Genomic DNA, 20,907 nt, shown 5'->3' with positions numbered 1-20,907 from the left:
TCTTTCTCATGCAAGAGAGGTGAACTGCTACAATCGTTAGACAGAATGCAAAGTATAATGCATACAGCGTAAACAGTAATATAAAATAATACTGTAATAGCATTGTCTGTTGCTATGACATGTAAAAATACATATATAAATAACACAGGCTAAAATATTCAACTGGTGCTTCTAAAATACGCCTACCCCAATGTACCTAACCTAGGTCTAGTACCAGAGAAGAAATAGGTGTTTGTCTTTAGCATAGGTTTAGTTCTGCCAAGAATTGCCAAAAGTTTCTCTAGGTTCTAATCAGCTCCATACCTTAGAAGAAATGCGTTACTTACCTGTAACTGCAGTTATCCAGTATTGGTGTCTTTCATAGATTCACATGCCTGAATCATTCCCCGTCGTCGAGATGGGAGTCCCCGGTACATAAATAAGCAATGTCCTATAGACATATATAGTGAAAAGTAGGCCTAAAGGCCTCACATTAGTAACATATCCAAGTCCTTTTGTGAAAAGGACCAAAGACCAGAGAAGAACCAATCAGCTGTCACCTCCCTCTAGAACCTTCCTGTCAGGAGCCTCAGTCCCTCAGATTTTCATACGCACTAGGCTAAATATGCGTGTTACTGAGAGAATAAGGTGAGTCCTTCCAGGGAAGGCGGGAGGGTTGCATGTGAATCTATGAAAGACACCAATACTGGATAACTGCAGTTACAGGTAAGTAACGCATTTCTTATACAGTATTATGGGTGTCTTTCATAGATTCACATGCCTGAATCAGAGTAGCAAGCAATGTCAAGAGCACATTTCTGATGGAATAGTATATACAAGTTATCATATAACATATATCATGCAAGTATAAACCATCAAAAACCATCGACCATGAGCATTAGTAGAGAAATGTGCGTACCAGAGTAGGATGGAGGGATGGAGGAAGGCTCACCTTACTGAAATAGATGGCGAAGCACTGCTTGTCCCACTGCTGCATCCTTCATCAGCTCCGTATCCAGGCAGTAGTGCCTAGTGAAGGTATGCGGCGACTTCCATGTTGCCGCCCTGCAAATGCCAATGACTGGCTCCCCTGCAAAGAGTGCCATAGAAGTGGACATAGCTCTCGTGGAGTGCGCTCTCACTTTGGAATGCAATGGCCGTCCAGCTTGATCATGGCAAAAAGCAATGGCTGCAGAAATCCATCGGGAGATGCTCTGCTTGGTAAGCGGTAGACCCTTCCTAGGTCTGCTGTAAGGTACGAATAGCTGATTAGATTTTCTGAAAGTTTTCGTTTTGTCAATATAAAACTTCAAGCATCGCTTGAGATCCAAAGAATGTAGGGACCTTCAGCTACTGTGCTTGGATTCGGAAAGAAGGAACGAAGAACCACCGGTTCGTTCAGGTAGAAGTCCGACGGGACCTTTGGAATAAACCTAGGGTTGGATCTCGGGATTACTCTGTCGTTATTAAACTGTAGAAAAGGATCTTGGATTGAAAACGCCTGCAGCTCACTCACCCTCCTTGCTGATGTGAGCACTAGAAGGAGTGCTGTCTTCCACGAGACATACTTTAGGTCGGCTCTGTGCACTGGCTCAAATGGATGCTTCATGAGCTGATTAAGAACCACATTCAAATGCCAGGTAGGAGGCAACATCATTACAGGTGGAAATGATCTGTATAAGCCCTTTAGAAATTGCTTAACCAACCTGTTTGACCAGAGAGATGGTCCAGTTACAGTTCTTTTATAACGAGAAATTGCAGCCAAATGTACTTTGATGGAGGAGTGGGCCAGGCCCGACTGTGCCAGATGTAATAGATAAGGTAAGATTTGAGTACACGGTTCCACCTTCATTTTCCTCAGGACTCTGGGAAGCATCGGGAATGGCGGAAAGGCGTACGCAAAGACGTTGCGCCATGCGATGCAAAATGCATTCCCTAGAGACCATGACTGGGGATGCCAACTTGCAAAGTGTGGGCATTTGGCGTTCACTCTCGTCGCAAAGTGATCAATTTGCGGCGTGCCCCATCTGGAAAAGATCTGGTCGACAACTTGTTGATCTAGCTCCCACTTGTGTGACGATGTTTTTTGCCTGCTCAACGCGTCGGCGAGCACATTGTCTGTGCCTGGGACATATTCCGCCCTTAAGGCTACATTGTTGTGTAAGAGCCAATTCCAGATTTTTTGCGACTCGCGAGAGAGTGTCAGCGAGCGCGTCCCTCCCTGTTTGTTGAGATAGTGCATCATCGTAGTGTTGTTGGTCCTGACAAGCACTAGGGAGTTTTCAATCCTTGGTAGGAATGACTGCAGGGCCAAGAAAACTGCTCTCCGTTTGAGAAGGTTGATATGGAGTTTCTTCTCTTCCACAGACCATTTGCCACTTATCTGCAACTCCTGCAGAAAAGCCCCCCAACCTTCCAAGGAGGCATCCATCGTGATGACATGAGGAGCTGCGGGAAGTAGGAATGTCAGTCCTTGAGATAGGTTCTTTAGCGCCATCCACCAGCGCAAAGCCTTGACCATTTGTGCTGTCACCCTTATGCGGTCGTCGAAAGACCGCATGCATTGCACCCACTGTTTGGACAGTGTCTCTTGGAGAGGACGCATCCGCAGACGGCAATGTGGTATCAGCAGGATGCACGACGACATCATTCCCAAGAGAAATTTGAAGAGACGGACCGCTAACATTCCCTTCGAGGCCACTGTCGAGGCTAGAGAAAGGAGTTTGCGCTTTCTCTCCTGCGATGGGAAAGTTCTCACAGAACATGTGTCCAAGGTTGCCCCCAGAAAGGTGATGTTTCGAGAAGGCTGCAGGGTTGACTTTTCTTGGTTGAGTGTAAGACCCAGGCGTTCGAAGAGACTGAGACAGGCGTTGGAGGATCTGGAAGCGCCTGAAAAGGATGGTGCCTTTATAAGCCAGTCGTCCAGGTACGGGAAGACTTGGTGACCGCGCTGCCTGAGGTACGCCGCCACTGGGGCGAGACATTTGGTGAAGATTCGGGGCGCCGATTTGAGACCAAAGGGCAGGACACGGAACTGGAAATGTCTGCCTGCTACTGCAAACCTCAGGTATTTTATGTGATTTTTGTGAATTGGGATATGAAAGTATGCGTCCTGTAAATCCAGTGACGCCATGAAATCCCCCTCCTCCAGAAGATGCAGGACTTCTTGTAACGAGATCATGCGAAACGACTGCTTCCTCAAGAATTTGTTCAATGCTCTGAGGTCTAGTATCGGCCTCCACTTCTTCTCTTTTTTCTGAATTAGAAAGAAACAGGAATACAATCCCTTCCCCTTCTGTGATGGTGGTACCTTCTCTATTGCTCCTTTCTTTAGCCTAACAGAGAGTTCTCGAAGAAGTAGTCGTAAATTCTTGCGGATCATTGGGCGAGGAGGATTTTGCGGAGGAGTGCTTTCGAACTCCAAGGAATGGCCAAATTGTATCAATTGAAGGACCCAACGGTCCATAGTGATTTTCATCCAATTTTTCAGAAAGTGGGTCAGTTTTCCTCCAATTCTTAATGATTGAGATGAGGCCTGGACTGGCTGGGAAAACAAGTCATTGACGTCCTTCGTTGTTCCTCTTTTGACCTCTGCTCCGAAAGGATGACTTTCCAAATGAGGACTGTCGGCCCTGCTGCTGTTGTCGCCGTTGGTATTGAGGTCTACTCTGATTGGAAGAGTAGGATGACCTGTTTTGAAATCCACCTCTGTATGTGGAGTGTCCTCTTCCTCTATTTCCTCGAAAGGACTGATTCCTAAACTGGAGCGTGCCCATCGCTCTTGCAGTACCCGTGCCTTACTTAATGTTTTGAAGTGCCTCATCAATTTTTGAACCAAACAGAAGTTGGCCGTCATATGGCATATCCAAAACCTTGGACTGTACCTCAGGTCTGAATGAGGTCGCTTTCAGCCATCCCTGCCGCATTAACACCGCTGCCCTGGCTAGCTGGCGGAATCCTGTCATTGCCACATCCATTGCACAGTCGATCATCTCTGAAGCAGAGGTTTGACCCTCAAGAAGTATCGCTTTAACTTCCTCCTTCCGGCATCCGGCAGTTCAGACAGGTATGGGGCTATGTCTGCCCACAGTTGTCTATTATAGCATCCCAGAAGTGCTAGGGCATTTACCGCTTTGACTGTCATCGCTGACATTGTAGTGAATCTCTTTCCTATGTTGTCTAATTTCCTTCCCTTCTTATCTGGTGGCGCCGATAATGGAGATGAGGGATTCCTAGAGTTTTTCTGTGCCGCCTGCGTCACCACCGAATCAGGCTTAGGATGCCCTGTCAAGCAGGCTGGTGCCGATGATGGAGCCTTGTATTTCTTGTCCAGGCGAGGGACTACTGGTGAAACTGAAGCAGGATTTTGCATCAATTGAACTCCCTGTGTCCACAAATAATCGATAATTGGAATCGACCTTGTCGACTTCTTAATAGGTTCTTTAAAATCGTATAGGAAGCACTCCTGCTCCTGTGATTCCATCGTAATCTGGAAGCGTTTAGCAGCCCTTTTTACCACATTGTGGAAACCACCAATGTCCACCGGTGGAGAATCAGAAGTGGCGGGCACAGGAGATGCTGGGGATGCTATAACGTAATCGTCCCAGTCTTCATGGACAGATTGATCATCCTGCACTTCACCTTCCTCTTGTTGCTCTTCATCCTCTTCTTCCTCCGAAGACTGAGGAGCAGGCACATCCACTCTTTCTTGCTGGATAACCAAGGGCGGCAGCCGTGGTCTTGGCGATGGCACTGCCGTGGAAGCCGTAGGAGCTGGAGATTCTGGGAATCTCTGTTTGTAGTCCTGAATGAGGAACCTTAGATCAGTAACCAAGGAAGCTGGTAAACAGACCATGGGCGTAATCTGTGGTTGAGCTATGTGCTCCTGGACATCCTCCTCATCCGAGCTTTGGCATTTAACATTTAATTCTGAGGGGCTATTAGCTTGGAACGTATCTTCATTGTCAGAATCCTCATCCTGAAGGAGACATGCCGGTGGTAAGCGCTGCACACGGCTTGGAGAAGTCAACTCCGGTGTTAGCGTCTTTTTTGTGATCTTGAGACGTACAGGCGGTGCCTGAAGTCCAGAATCACTCAACGGCAATGAGCCCGTCGACGCAACAAGTGTCGACGAAGCAGTGTCGACAGCTGTAACACTCTGAAAATCCGTCATCGACGGGATTGACGTCGTCGCTGGCATTGAAGCAGCCGTCGTCGGTGCCTTCGTCGGCGGTGTCGTCATCGTCGGTGCCTTCGTCGACGGTTCCGTCGTCAAAGGTGATGATTTCGTCGTTGACGCTGACGACGGCGAGGTAATCGTCGACGAGATATTGGGCGTCAACGATGATTTTTTAATAACAATCGTCGACGATAAAACCTTACCCGCTGACGACGATGGTGTAGTCGTCGTCGATGAAGAAAATGACGACGTTGCTGTCGTCGTCGAGACTGTCGTCGTCGACGTGGAGACATAAACAGGAGACACACCTTTCCTGAACGCTGATGATGTCGGCGAAGAGGTCGTCGTCGTCGCCGGCTTCTTGAAGGTGTGAACCTCCTAGTCAGAAGCTGATTTTAACATAGCCTCTGAAGTCTTTTTTGGAGTCTTCTTTTGAGGAGCGTCCAGAGGGCCAGGGGAAGCTATCCATGGCCTTTTATGAGACATCTTTGAGGGACTGAAGAGCCTTCACTTCCCTTAGATGAGTACAAATTATCTCTGCCCTTGAGTCTTTGGAGCCAAATCAAAAGGCGTCCCTCTCTGTCTTTAATGTTCGACATACCTTGCAGTCCTTAGCTGTATGGTCAGGGTCAGGCAGTAGAGGCAGTCCTTGTGTTGGTCATCTATGTGGAGCCTTTTTTTCCCACACGAGCTACAAGCTCTGAAGAGACCTTTCTTAGGAGTGTCAGCCATAGTGTACAGCTTTCACTAGAAGAGAAATCCAAAAATTTGAAGAGAAAAGCTTTGAAGAAATAAACCTGAGCAGAAATCAGGGGGAGACTCCCTTCGCACAACGTGCGGTAGAAAATCTGAGGGACTGAGGCTCCTGACAGGAAGGTTCTAGAGGGAGGTGACAGCTGATTGGTTCTTCTCTGGACTTTGGTCCTTTTCACAAAAGGACCTGGATATGTTACTAATGTGAGGCCTTTAGGCCTACTTTTCTCTATATATGTCTATAGGACATTGCTTATTTATGTACCGGGTACTCCCATCTCGACGACGGGGAATGATTCAGGCATGTGAATCTATGAAAGACACCCATAATACTGGATAATGAGAGGTTGGTATCTCTTTCACGGACTCGATTTCCCAACACCCCGCAAGGGGAGTCAGAAACACTGGAGCTGGATTCTCATCAGAGGAGGATAGGTTCTTGTCAGTGCGTCAGCTGGAGAGTTGGCTTCCTTCGGCACTTGCTGTAGCGAGCTGCGTTGTGCAAGTAGGTAGTCGAACTGCACGAAACCACACCGTGCTTTGCTATAGCAAGTGAAGGTATATTTATACCTTGAAGGTGTTTAGAAATGCCAGCTATAATGTAAAGTCGGGCATATGAATGTCATGGATGAACCCCTAAGGAATAGTTGTTCATGCATAATAATGACTTTCTTGGAGAAATCAATATCCAGGCTAGGGGAAGTCCCTTCTGCTTTAGAGTTTGGTTCTCCAAGAAATCATTGTGATGTAGATGAACGGATGAAGTAGCCATGCCAGTATTTGGGTAGCATGGACTATGGCTAAATAAGGACTGGATTTCTATGCCTATATAAGGGCAATGTGAATTATACCTATATAAGGGCATGAATCGGGAAAATGCATACAGAATCTAAATCGATACACAACAGGGTGAGGCCTATGTTGTTCAGGTTTTCGAGGATGGTGATGGGGTTGGCGTTGGTGTGTTGTCGACGTGGAAATTGAGGACGCCAAGTAAGATATAGTGGTAGGAGTCGATAGCTCGGGGGCAATGAAGTTGGAGATGGCATTGCAGAAAGCCGGTGGGGGTCACAGGGGTCTGTATATGAGGGAGCCTCTTATGGTGGTTTTTGTGTTGGTCTGTAGTTGGAAGTTGAGGTGTTCCCTGAAAGGTATGGGTTCGTCGTTGATGACATTGCATCAGAAGGTTTCCTGGAAGATGATGGCGATGCCCCAGCTTTGTTTGTTGGTACGGACTCGTGTACCATCTTGGGTTGCAGTTGCGATGGCGAAGTCAGGGTTCAAGTAGGGGTTGGGCCATGTTTCGGTGATGAAGGCAACATCAGGGGAGAGGGTGGTGATGGTGTCCCAGATTTCTGATGTAATCAATAAGATGCTGGATCTTCCTTGTTGATTAAGCAAGTTACTTTATTAAATTAAGATGATAGATAATAAGATATAGTGATAACCCCATCAGGAGCAGCTGTCCTGCTGCTCAGCCCTCACCCAACTGACATTCACAACACACTAACATTCCATTCATCCAACATTCCACATCACATGCAATCAAGCTGAGCAGCAGGAAGATATAAGATACAACATATCTCCCTTTGTTGGGAAATTAAAAGAATCAAAAAGAACATTGACAACATGTCAAGTACAATTGGTCAGTAGATTGAATAAATTTAAACACAGCACAGCACAAGTAAGATAAAATGTGCAACACAATCAACAAACGATAGGTACCCACAAACCTCACTTCACAACCAATGACACAATCATCAAACTGACGCAAGAAGACACATCCTGTCCCTTTCCATACTGACACACACACACACGACAGTCTGAACAAGCATCACATGCATCACATCACTCCCTGAAATAACAACAAACCTACCTCCTACATCCATATGCCACAAATCATACTAGTTGGCCAGACAAGTATAACAAGAAAGGCACACAAGAACAAACCTTAACACCATACATATCAGGAAACAACATGCCCACCTCAGACGAAGAACAAGCACTCACATAACTCATTCATGCGCCACAAAACAACGTGCACACCTCAGACCAAGAACAAGCACTTACATAACTCATTCAAGCGCCGGGAAACAACATGCACACCACAGACCAAGAACAAACACTCACATAACTCATTCATGCGCCGGGAAACAACGTGCACACCTCAGACCAAGAACAAGCACTTACATAACTCATTCATGCGCCAGGAATCGAACACCACACAATACCAAAAAAAAACTGACCATATACAGCATAGTCAACTCATATACAGGGTGACCACATACAACATAGCCCCCACACACAGAAACCAATGAGTTGCCTAACAACTTGACACAACTCACACACAACATTAGTTGTGGAACAGCTCTGAGTGACTTAAACACCTACAACCCACCAACACTAACAAGGGGTGACCACATACACATAGCCCCCCACACACAGAAACCAATGAGTTGCCTAACAACTTGACACAACTCACACACAACATTAGTTGTGGAACAGCTCTGAGTGACTTAAACACCAACAACCAACCAACACTAACAAGGGGTGACTACATACACATAGCCCCCTAAAACACAAGCTAATGAGATGCCTAACACCTTGACACACCTCACACACAACATTTGTTGTGGAACAGCTCTTAGTGACCTCATCACATACAACTAAACAACACAAATAAAGAGGATTATCCAGAACATAGCTCACAGACGCTCTTCCATTACTGAGTCAAATGTCTAGTTAAAACTTCTTCTCCAATTGGAGGATCTACAGTGCTCTCATGAAAAACTCAGTCCCATTTAGTTTTCTTCCGAGTTCTTGAACTTAAAAATCCTTTCTTATTACACGAACTCTGAATCCACTCCCGATATTCCTTAGACAATAGTCCAAACAATTGTGTAATTTATGGGTGTCAACCTTCGGTCAGAAGAAAACTTCACAGCAATTCACTTCGAACACCTCACAGAACATGTTTGCATATTTGTAATTCACCTCAATGGCTTTAAATTAAATCGATGTCAGTACTAGGTTCACCTGGCTTGATAATTTCATATTTTCCAAAATGGAGGCACGCACATTGACGTAGGACCGGATGGGTCACGGCACGCATATGCACCAAATAATGCTGTGCCAACGTCAGACGTACATGGAATGTTGAATCGTCACAGAGCAATACATTGAAGACAACTGATGAGGTAAACCCTGGAAGTTTAGACCGTCTCGTGCAGATTTTAAAAGAAAACAGTAACCGTTATCTTTTCCTTGCTTAATGTAACGGTAAAAACGATAAAAATACTTGACTTTCATTCCCAATAGCTTAAAAGTACACGACTGTCTTTTCCATTTGTTCAACATTCACGTTGACTCACCCAACTGACATTCACAACACACTAACATTCCATTCATCCAACATTCCACATCACATGCAATCAAGCTGAGCAGCAGGAAGATATAAGATACAACAATTTCATTGTCATGCTTGCAGAGGAATCAGGCGTTAAGCAGGATGCATTGAAGTGGTTGTGGGTTGTTTGTGGTCTTCTGGGCGGAAGCAGCACGGGATCCAGTGCATGCTGGCGGTCCTGTATTGCAGAAGAATCAGCAATAGTGGCAACTGAAAAGCCGTTTAGTTGATGGCGGAGAGCAGGTGCAGCAGCTGTTGCTTCAGAGTCTCGGACCAGATCCAGGAGTTCCTTTGTGCTGTATAATTGGGAGAGCCAGGGGTACTGGCGCTGGGCGCAGACAAGGAGCGCACAGCCGCAGACGAGCTTGCCTGTGGCATGCCTGTAGCGTGGCCGTGCAGCAGCCTTCAGTAGTCCTGGGTGGTGGCTGGCAGGGAGGCGGGAGGTCCAGGACCAGGGAACCAGCGGGAGAAGGAGAAACGGTGGAAGTAGGAAAACAACTGGAGCAGGTGGCAGTAAACCAACCCCTAAATAAAGCAAGCAAAACAGAGGATGCCAAAGAAACAAACCAAAATAAACAAAACTAAAACAAAGTTGCACCCAAAAGACTAGCTCAGACTAAGATTCCCCGTGCCAGCAAGAACCCCCATTGTGGACTTGCAAGCTGTATTACCAGACCCGGATACCGAGAGCATCTCAATTCAGACCTTTTTAAGAGGGCACTCTTAAAGATCCATTACGTTTCTCTGCTCCCAAGTAAAATAATAATAACAAGTACAAGAAATCTTCTCTAATTGAGTGCTACACAATTGTGATATATTTACAAATGTGTAATTTCAAGGCAATTACCCTCTGTCCTGAGGATGAACCTTTATTAATTATGGTTCGAAACGTCGTCGACACATTACACTAAATGCATAAATTGTTTCATACTTTTTTCTTGCATATGTGTATGCTACAGATTGTCTGGTTTATGATTTATCCTAATCAGATGTCCTGCTATTGCCTGCTATTTTGTATGTTGTATGTCTTCTTAGTGTGTTAGTCGGACACCGGCCGGTGTCCCGCTTTTATCACACTCAGTGTTCTATTGTTTTAGAATTACCTTTGTATCAGGGAAATAAATTGTCCGGCTGGACATTCCCCCTAATAATATATTTCCATTTGGTCTATATTTATTTCTTCTTTTTATAGTTTTTTGCTCTAAGGACCGTTGTTCTTTATAATACAGACTAAGATTACCAGCAATATGAATTACCAAGCCAGGCAGCAGTCACTCGATAGAGGGACCGAACCTGAGGCCTCGAGGGCAGAGAATGTGGGATAGTCTAGTGGAGCTAAGCAGTGGCAGCAGGGGAGTGGCGCACGAGACCAGGGTCGAAGGCTACTCACTGGGACCGCGTAGCAGCCTCCATAAGTAGTCCTGGGAGGAGGGAGGGACTGGCAGGGAGGCGGGAGGGCAGAGAGAGGGCATCCAGCGGGAGCGGAAAACGGTGGGAGCAGGAAAACAACAGGAGCGAGGGGGGCAGTATCCCAACCCTTAAATAAAGCATGTAAAACAGAAGATGCCAAACAAACAAACTAAGCAAAACTAAAACAAAAGCTGTACCCACAAGATTGCCTCAGACTAAGATTGCCAGCAATATGAATTACCAAGACAGGCAGCAGTCATTCTACAACGTTAAGGAAACTGAGGCCTCGAGGACAGAGAACGCAGCAGAGTCTAGTGGAGCTAGGCATGCTTCCTTTCAGCATTTAAGTTAGTGCCACACACCGTTGAGTTCATAAATTCTCTTTCCTTGAGCAGTTTGAAGGGCAAAGCATTGCTCACGTACACCCTTCGAATAGACGTCAGTGTGAACAATGAAGTGCCTTTGACCTTCAACACGACATACCGCAAACGTCACTCTTGTACCAGAGCCCGTCCACGTCATGTGCACTTGCTGCCTGTCCTCGTCTGCCTCAGGCTGCCTAGAATTTTGGCCTTCACCATACTAAAGAATGAACGTCATTCTGAGAACAGAATGTGGTTGCATCACATGATCAAGCTGCCTGGAACATGATGTCTCACGTCAGGAGAGGCTGCTTGACACAACTGTGAAACAAAATCACAGATCAGTCCTGACTTTTCTTTTAAATATTTTCTTTTCCAAAGAATTGATTCAAACTTGAGAGTTGCATGTTTGATGTCCATCATCAGGCTTCCGACTTCTACTGCTTGCTGAGAACCCCTTTTCTTCAGCTCAGCAGGTAATGTAGAGAAACCAGTGATTTCTTCTCAAGTTGGAGTATCCAGCTCTCTCACTAGCTCTTCAACTTGTCACCAATGGAGTGAACAAGTAAAGTTCACAGGAAGACTGCACAAGATGCTGGTGAGTAGATGAAATTTAATGCAAACACCACATCCACCATAAACTCTACTCCAACTGTCAAAGTTGGAACGTAGAAAAAAAAGATGCCTAATACATTCTGTAAAGTGGAGCGGACCACTGCTTGGCAAAGATTAAGAGATCAGTACAGAAGGAAGACAGCACAACAGCCATTTCCGTAGCTTTGTTCATGGGTTTATGGTTTCTTTCCAATAATTACAGTTTCAGTTTTTATAGTCTTTATTTCGAAGTTTTCCTTCATAAAAGACATAACATACATAAAAAAAAATTTTTTTATCAAAAGCAAAAAGAAGAGAATGATATTAATCAAAGTCAAAAGCAAAATATAAAAAGGATAATCCTTAATATAAGCAAATAACCACTTAAAACATTTTTTCCTTTAGCAGTTATCAACAAAAAGAATTATACCAACAATATCAGGAACAGTTTCCGTTATACACAATATTAAAACCAACAAATACAACAGATAATATGTCCCAGAACGTAATCAGTCAATTTCAATTTCGAAATAATCTAGTAAAATTAATGATGGACGCTACTTGCTAGCTTCTTTGATATATCTTGCTCGGATTACCCAAGCCCATCCAAGATATTTTGCCAAACCAATAGACACCCACTCCGCTGTATTAGTTCTTAGAATGTGTATTGCTTCTTTACACACCCGTGTTTTTGTTCGACGACAAACTGGTTTGAGCCACTTCAGACGGGGTGCGCGATAGGCATGACATTCGAATAAGAGATGACTCTCAGTTTCGTTAACTTCTAAACAAAAGGGGCAATACATTTTCGGACTATTCTGCCATTTGTTAGTAAATTCCCTAATTGGTAAGGTGCCTACTCTGAATTGATGATAGAGTTTTCTATCTAGGCCTTTAGTGATGTTATCCCAATAGGTCTCAAGTTGGGGAATTACTTTATAAAGCAAGAAGGAACCGGTAAGTGAAGAACCAGCTGAAAGTGAAATCATATCACTTTTAACAGCAGACCAGAACAACTGTTTAAACTCATTCTTTGGGGGAAAGATTTGATTACCTGGATCTGACCAATGTAACGGTAGACCCATCTTAAGGAGGGTGGCTTTAATGCTCTTGAACCAGGGTATATATCCTGAGCCAAAAGACAGTTGAACCTCCCGAAGCTCATTAGCAAACATTATCAGTTCTGGGGTAGACCAGATTCTTCTCCATAAAGCAACCATTCTAAACAGAGCTTGATTTTTAAGAGATTGACAGCCCATATCGAGCAATAGTGGGATTACAGGGGTTGAGGGCGGTAGACCAACCAAATTTCGAAAAAATTTGTTCTGAATTTTATCTAATGGTACAAGATCAACATGTCCCCAGAGATCAGAGCCATAAAGAACGGCCGAACTAATTTTGGCCTTATAGATTTTCGTGGCAGGAAGTACTCTTTTCGTGAGGGAGCAACGCTGTTCCTTCACGAGACACCCCGATAACCTAGCTAGTTTGAGGCACATAGCCTCAATCTGTTCTTTCCACCGCAGTCTATAATCAATAGACACGCCTAGGTAGGTCATTACCCATACTTGCTCTAGTGATACTTCGTTCATGGTAACATAACCCTTACGTGGTTTACATTTTGTAAATACCATAAACTTGGTTTTCGAGACATTAATCTCCAAATCATTTAGTTTACAAAACTCCGTGAATTTATTAATGGCAGTTTGCAACCCCACCTGGGTTTTAGCCAGAATCAGGGTATCGTCGGCGAAGATTAAAAGTGGGAATTTAGTCCCTCCCAATACAGGGGCATCAGATGAAACAGATGAAAGGAACTCCACTACCTGATTAATAAACAAAAGAAAGAGGGATGGTGCCAAGACGCACCCTTGTCTAACTCCCCGCGTAACAGGGAATGACTCCGTTACTTGGCTTTGGGATCCCCATCTCACTCTTGCAAAGTTATGATTATGTAACCTAATCGTTAAATCTAATAAATCAGGAGGCATTCCCATTTTACTTAGTGCCAACCACATCTTGTCTCTAGGGACCAGGTCGAACGCAGATTTTAAATCTACGAACGCAGCGTATAATGTACCTCCTCCTAGATGCACCGTCTTCCAGTAAATCATGGTGAATCTGACTACCTGATCGATAGTGCTTGTGTTGGCTCTAAAGCCTGCCTGTAGTGGGGACAAGATATTTTCTTCCCTCGCCCATGACTGTATTCTGCCTAACAGCAATCTGGCCATTACTTTTTGTAATGCGTCGATAAGGCTAATGGGGCGATAATTCGCCGCACTAGACTTATCTCCTTTCTTATGTACCGGAAGAATCTCTGCCCCTCTCCAAGATACCGGGATATCTGCTCCCAAAGCAATGGCATTAGCCAGAGCAGTGATATACGGGACCCAATGTTCCATATCATATTTAAAAAGGTCTACTGGGACACAGTCCATCCCGGGTGCTTTGCCATTTTTACTTAATTGTATCGCTATCTCCGTCTCGTGTTCACTAAAAACCACATGTCCGCAGTTCACCAACTGTGGAAGAATCAACATTCCCTCCTCGCTGGGATTATCATTTATTTGTTTATCATGAAACTGGGCTGAAAAAAACTCAACCCACGTATCCGCCGAGACATGGTTAGTTGGGGTTTGCTGGTCACCACATCCACCCCATTTTACTACCTGCCAGAATTTCAAATGGTTACCTGATAGGCTGGCCTCATAAAGGTCCTGCCAACGATTATCATCCCATATAGTTTTGGCAAGTTTAAGGGTTTTTCTGTACTCCGCCCTCGCAACTTTAATTGCCTGAGTATCCCTAGATTTAATTACAGATATCAGGCAATTATGCGCCTTCCTACAGCTTGCATCATACCATTTTGCCCCCAAATGACCTTTTTTTTTATGGTTAAGACCACCTTTAAACGTAAAATGGGTTTTTATTGTGGTAAATAATGATTCATGAATTGGGCCTACCTGATCAAAGATGCCCCTATTTGCCAATATTAGCTCCAACTTTTCATTAGCCAAAATGACATCCTTGGAGATCTTAGACAGGACTCTAGGGTCTTCCACAATCTTATCCCAGCGAAGCCTACGACAATCGTTACTGAGGACTGCATTCGCGGTTGTATAGATATCAACATTTTGTATTCTATCTATACCCAATTCCATTTTTAACGTAATTGTCAATGGGTTATGGTCACTTTCGGGATGTACAATTACTTCCATGTCTACCAAAAGATTCCAGTACTCCATTTTAAATAAACAGTAGTCAATACGGCTATTACTATAGCCATTGTCGAAAGTGGGATTTCCTGCAAGGTCAGACTTGGTCCTCCCATTGGCTGCCCTCAAGTTCCTCTCCAGACATAGCCCAAGCCAATGTAGCACTGCCTCTGTTGCCTTAGTAACTGGTGGTAGAGATAGGCTGGGAATGTTCCAAAGTTGGTCTGCATCCTCATAGCAACCATCATCCATAGACAATATGGGCTCAATTGTACAATTCAAGTCACCCAGTAACATTACACATTTGTCAGTACCAATATCATTTAGCAAGAGTTCAAGATCATTCATCACTTCAGGGCATTTTCCCCCAGGTCTTCCCCTTGCATAAACGTTGATCACGAATAGATCCTGAGTTTCAGCCCTAGTCAATTTCAAACCCATGAGATCATCATTCGCAGTTATTAACTCATATATCCTGACATTTAGCGATTGGCGAACCCAAATTACAAGTCCCCCAGACGGCCGTCCCCTTGGGCCTTTGTGAGCTGGTTTAAAAAAGTTCAAAAAGCCCAGCCGGAAAAGTGATTCCATCGACCAAGATTCTTGAAAAACCATAACATCATATTGCTCTACAAAAATCCCCCAGTCAGTCTCAACCATTTTACCCTTTAGCCCTGCAATATTCCAAGACAGTACCTTTAAACAGTTTACAGGCTCACAAGGAGGATCAGTCGGTAAAAGAACTGGTAGGTCTATTAGTTCAACTGGGCCTTCGCACGACACATTAGGCACAATAGAACACAAACCCTCAGTATATTCATCTACCGTCAAGACAACAAGAGAATTATTGCTCAAGTGGTCATCCAAAATTTCCACCACATCAGTTCCTGGGGAGATGACATCTTCCACTAACTCCCGTGTACTATTTAGAATTGAGGGTGAAATAACCTTTAACAAATCTAGATGTCCCTGGTCATTAACCATAAATCCACTATCATGTCAATCTACTCCATCCAACCAACTAAGTGGAGCAAATCGATTTGAAAGGTGGGGCCGGAACAAAGGATGGATGGACACATCAGGAAAGGAACGTTCTCTTGAACCATTCCCAGTAGGGAAATGATTATAGTTTGAGACAGAATTAATTTTTGGGTAGAAGTATTGTAATGATAGGGTCTGAACATCACCAATACGACCAAATCTGGGCTCTCTGCAAATAAGTTCAGCAACCCAAGGTTCTCTAAAACTAATAACAATGCAGTCACCCTCTAGATCTTTTTTACTATATCCAACCCACTCTACTCTTCTAACATTGAGTATAACTGCCTTCGTGGGGTGCGGTAGGGGTCGGTTCTTATTTAGCCAATAATTGACTTTGTTACGTAATTCGTTATAAGATTCCTGTTTCCCTACTTCCAAGGGAGCCACACCAGTTAAGATAACAGTATAGGGTAGTGATTCCGGAGGAAGGTTCACATTACGTTTAGTACTAGCCGTTCCAGGCTTTTTATTGGCTGTATTAGTTTTAGGTACAGGCTTGGGGGGTTTAGGTATAATGCTAGGAACGGAAATGGAATTATTTGCAGTAGTAGGTTTACTATTTCTATTTACTACAGGAACCTGGGTACGTCCAGAATTAGTTACTTGATTGGAAGCACTTGGGGCATTAGATGGCCCAGTCGGTTTCCTTATGACCCCATCAGTTACGTCCTTAACTTGCACAGGGGGAATTACTTGTGGCCCTACCAGGACTGAACGATGTAATAAATTGTTTGAAATGGACATATTTTCTTTAATTAATGTTTCCATTAAGTCCATTTTATCATTTAGGAGCCTTGTTCTTTCGAAGATAGGTAGTAGGAGTGATTTAATCAAGAGCTCGATTTTCCCCAATAAGTTGACTTCAATGCCACCATCTACAGCGTTAATACTCCCTGTGGGTTCTAAAAATCTAGATGACAAAGAGGGTTGGGGAATGACAGCAGAGGTTGGGCTTTTCGGATGCGGAGTACCCTCACTATGGATAGAATCCTCTCTTTTCCTTTTACTTGTTTTGCAAACGGACTGAATCTCCAAAGACTTGGGGTGAGGATTAATAACAGAACCTAGTATATTATCAGGGAGCTGGTTTACTGGGTCGCTAGCCATATATACAGAAGAATGACTAATGGAACTACTTTCCAACGAATTGACAGAATCTGTGTCTAGGTCCCCAGTATCTTCTACCAGTACAACATCCTGATTAGGTGTGGTCGAAATAACATCTCTAGCATTTACAACAACTCCTGTCTGGTCAGTTAATGGGACCGGGGAACGGGCATTATGAATCGGTCCTAGTGAAGAACGCCTACCAGTCACCAAATCCAACGATAGGCGTTTTTCAACCAGGGCGATTTCATTTTCCAAAACGCGAGTAGTGCGCTGGAAGAATTGGTCTATGGTGCCAGTAAAAACCCCATTAGAAGTAGACATCTGCACTTGCCTGACTTTGCCAGAGCGAAGAGTCATATTAAAAGGCGTGGGAACAAATAGATTAATATACAAGTATTAAAATAAAACAAGAGTAAGAGGAATACCAAAAATAACTGGAATATCATAAAATACCCAATATCACAATAAAAATCATCAACAAATCGGTTCAATAAATAGCCTCAAGGGTCAATTAAAAACACAATATATGAATAAAGAACCAAAAACCGAAAATAAAAATATAAAGGGAGTAGCCCTGCCCAGCCTTGATCAGCCTAGGACGGCCGCTGACGGCCCCGCCCTTGTCCCGGGCTTCTCCCGCGCGCTCTCCCGCGCTGCGGGAGTACTAATGGCCGATATAGATTAATCACACAATAGGTGGGAGGTGTAGGAGGGGTCGGGGAGAGCGGCCCAGGTGTTGACAGTCAGGGCTGGCGGGCGCTCCTGGGAATTGCAGTCCCAGTTGGAGCGCACGCACTCGCTCGCAGCCCCGGGGAGTCTCTGTCTTCGCCGTTCCCTCCACAAACCTTCAGGCTGCTTGCAACAATGTTTCTTTAACGATGCGGGACCCGCGGAGCGGGTTCCGCAAGAAGTAAATGTAAAAGCCGGTCAATCCCAGACGGAAGTCTTAAAACTGCAAATTACAGTTATATGGGCCTGCACCTGAGCCAATGTGGTTTGTGTTTGTTATTTTCACAATTGAAGGGTAGTTTATTTTGTATTACTTTTTAATAACGGGAAATGGTACAGGGGTACCCATCCTCTGGTGTAATTTCTATACCTATGGAGTGTCCATAAATCCTCACTATAACTCTTACAGTAGAATGGAGGCACTTTGTCAAATATTTACATTGTGATCGATGTTAACAATGGAATAGATCAGCCCGCGCCTTGTGGAAGCGGATTCTTTGCTTCCTCTAAGGGACTCATATTATGTCCTCCTTGGGCAATTAGTAGCTGCTGCACCACCTTAACAGAGACTGGAGATGTGGCAGTGAAGGATTATTCTCCTGATAAATATGGGTTACCCATACATTTTGCAAGTTATCTGATCTGAGAGGGAATTATTCATTATTCACAATCAAAACAAGATATGTTTTGGAACATCTGCCGCTAATTTGAAAATTATAACTCATGGGTAAATCGCCCTTTTAAAAATTAGAACTCTTAGCCACTGACCTGAGCTAGGGTCTGTGCTGCCTTCTTCCATGCCTCCTTTCAGATGCTCATTAAAATGTAAAGTGTTTCTTTCTTCTGTTCTTAAATGGGTCTCACTATTAAAAAATGGAGATTCTGTGAAACAAGAGATAAATGATTACAATGTTAAAGGAAGTTTTTAATTGTCGTTCACACACAGCAAACATTAAATTCCAAACCACCCAATGGATAAAGCAATTGTGTTCTATATGTAGATCTCAAGATAGTCTTGTGTTGATATTGAAAATCTTTTAATTGTGACAGTAAACTAAAGAGGCTCTAGAGTTGGGATTATTTTTTCTCAGAAATGTCCTGGTACAGCATTCTAGAATCAGCAATCAACACTCTTAGACCCCTAAAGTATAATAATAATAACAATAATCTTTATCCTGCGATAATCACAGCCATAAAAGATACAAAGATTTAAAAAATCAGGGACAAATCCATTAAAACAATATATCATCACTTGTGCAACATCGCGGGAGTCCCTGTATACATCAATCGTGTCTCAAATTTCTTGATCTTAATACTGAGCTTAAAAAATGTGCGAACATTAGGCAAAAGTTGCAAATGTAAGAGGGCTATATGAGCATGCCTGAATCCCAATTCTTTTAAATAAGGCTTAAGATACAGTCGCTTAGGATAGGAAAAATATTTACATGACAAAACAAAATGCAGAGTGTCCTGTGGGGACCTACTGTCACAGCCACAGGGGCCTCTATCTTCTACACATAAAACAATGCCTGAAGGAGTGGCCACTAAATGATAAAACATATTTAATCTAAAACGAGTTATTAAAAATCTATCATGGGAGCTAATTAAAATGGAGAGATAGGTCTCCATGCCCAGGACTGATGTAACTAGAACCAGTCCTCTTACCGTGGGTTTACTGATCTCCATGCCATCACAGTCTGCAATGGATTTTTTTTTAAACAAGTCTTTTATCAATTTTTTGTCCTGTTGCTTCGTTGTGTCATATTTGATAAAAATGTCTGCTCTTTCCAGGGCCGAAAAAGTTTCCTTTACATACCTTAAGCAAGAGATTTTAAAAGCCTGGTCAAGTGAGAAGCAATCCAAAATTACTGCTCGATTAAAAGATGCTGTCTCATTGGATTGGACATTCACCCACACAACAAAGGCTTAACCGCAACTAGGTCAGTTATATACTTAGTCCCTAGTTCTTCATGTACAGAATAAGCGGGTTTTCCCTGAGGGACTTTCAAAATCCGCCTTAAAAATTTATTTTGTGCCATCTGTAATTTATCAACCGCCATATACCTGCTGACCTCACTCCCATACTGGACTTTGGAGATGCAAAAAGACTGATATAATTTTAAAATCATCCCCGAGACCATGTGCCTAATCTGTGTGCCTAATTTGCAATAGCTCCCAAGGATTTTTTCACATCCCTTAGCTTCTCCTCCTTTAAATTTTTCCAATTTAATTTGGCATAAAATAAAACACAGAGTTATGTAAAAGCCAGGATACCAACTGAATATGAGGAGGACGCTAAGCGAGATAAGGACGGACAGCCGCGACATTGGCTTGTCATTATACAGCTATATATTTTTGTGGGGTCAATATTACCCGTTGAACACGGAGGATTGTGGAATGGTACATTACAGAACAGGACGCCGTGGTGTCATAAGCACTAGCTTGTTGAATCTCAACTTCACTTTTGGTCTGAGTATCGTTCACCTATTACGGAGGTCTGTGGCCCGGTACCCTAGACCATTGGACACGCTTCTGCCTAGGGGGTCTATTGCTGCAACTTCAAAGTTACTGTTGCTCATAGAAGCTTCGCCAGATTTGGACCTTCTCGTTCAGGACTATTTTGGACCTACTTTGTGATTATTTTGCCCTGACGAAGTTCCAATGGAACGAAACGCGTTGGCTGTGGTTGAATTTTAAAAGACTGAAAAAAATAAAGGATTCATTTGGATAAATTGGTAGCTCTTATTGACTTTATTCTGTGGTGCACCGACCTTTTCTTCATAAACTTATGTAAAAGCCAGGACCTTGGCTAGACTAAAGAGTGACTGCCTTATAGGTTTTTGATCTGGTACCTCGACAACCTAGCTACACCCCAAATGATTTAGTAAAATTAGGGGTCAGGTCCAACCCTTCATAAAGGAGACAAGCCCATCTTTTAGAACTTGCAGCGCCCTAGGCGTATGTGCTATGAGAACAGCGTCATCCACGTACAGCAGAACTGGCACTGGTCTCCCGGTGATTCTCGGTGTGTCGGCCTGTAGGGGTGTCAGGGCACATTCTAATCTATTAATATATAAGGTGCTTCTTACTTTTTGAATTGTAAAAGTTAATTATTGTTAACTGCAG

General features: G+C 43.7%; 1 protein-coding gene across 5 annotated transcripts in view; it reads right to left on the bottom strand.

Moving 5' to 3' along the window:
• LOC144782951 (uncharacterized) overlaps window positions 1–20,907 on the bottom strand; it is a 250,662-nt gene that overhangs the window by 77,919 nt on the left and 151,836 nt on the right. For 3 of the 5 annotated variants that reach the window (XM_078662177.1, XM_078662178.1, XM_078662179.1), the window contains one exon: window positions 18,550–18,663. The exons of the other annotated variants lie outside the window; for them this stretch is intronic. In XM_078662177.1, coding sequence (XP_078518303.1) covers window positions 18,550–18,663 — 114 coding nt within the window. The remainder of the gene's footprint in view (window positions 1–18,549; window positions 18,664–20,907) is intronic. 5 annotated transcript variants of the gene reach the window in all.

This window comes from Lissotriton helveticus, chromosome 9 (genome assembly GCF_964261635.1).
Source record: "Lissotriton helveticus chromosome 9, aLisHel1.1, whole genome shotgun sequence".
Taxonomy (NCBI): Eukaryota; Metazoa; Chordata; class Amphibia; order Caudata; family Salamandridae; genus Lissotriton; species Lissotriton helveticus.
This window is presented reverse-complemented; position numbering and strand designations above follow the sequence as displayed.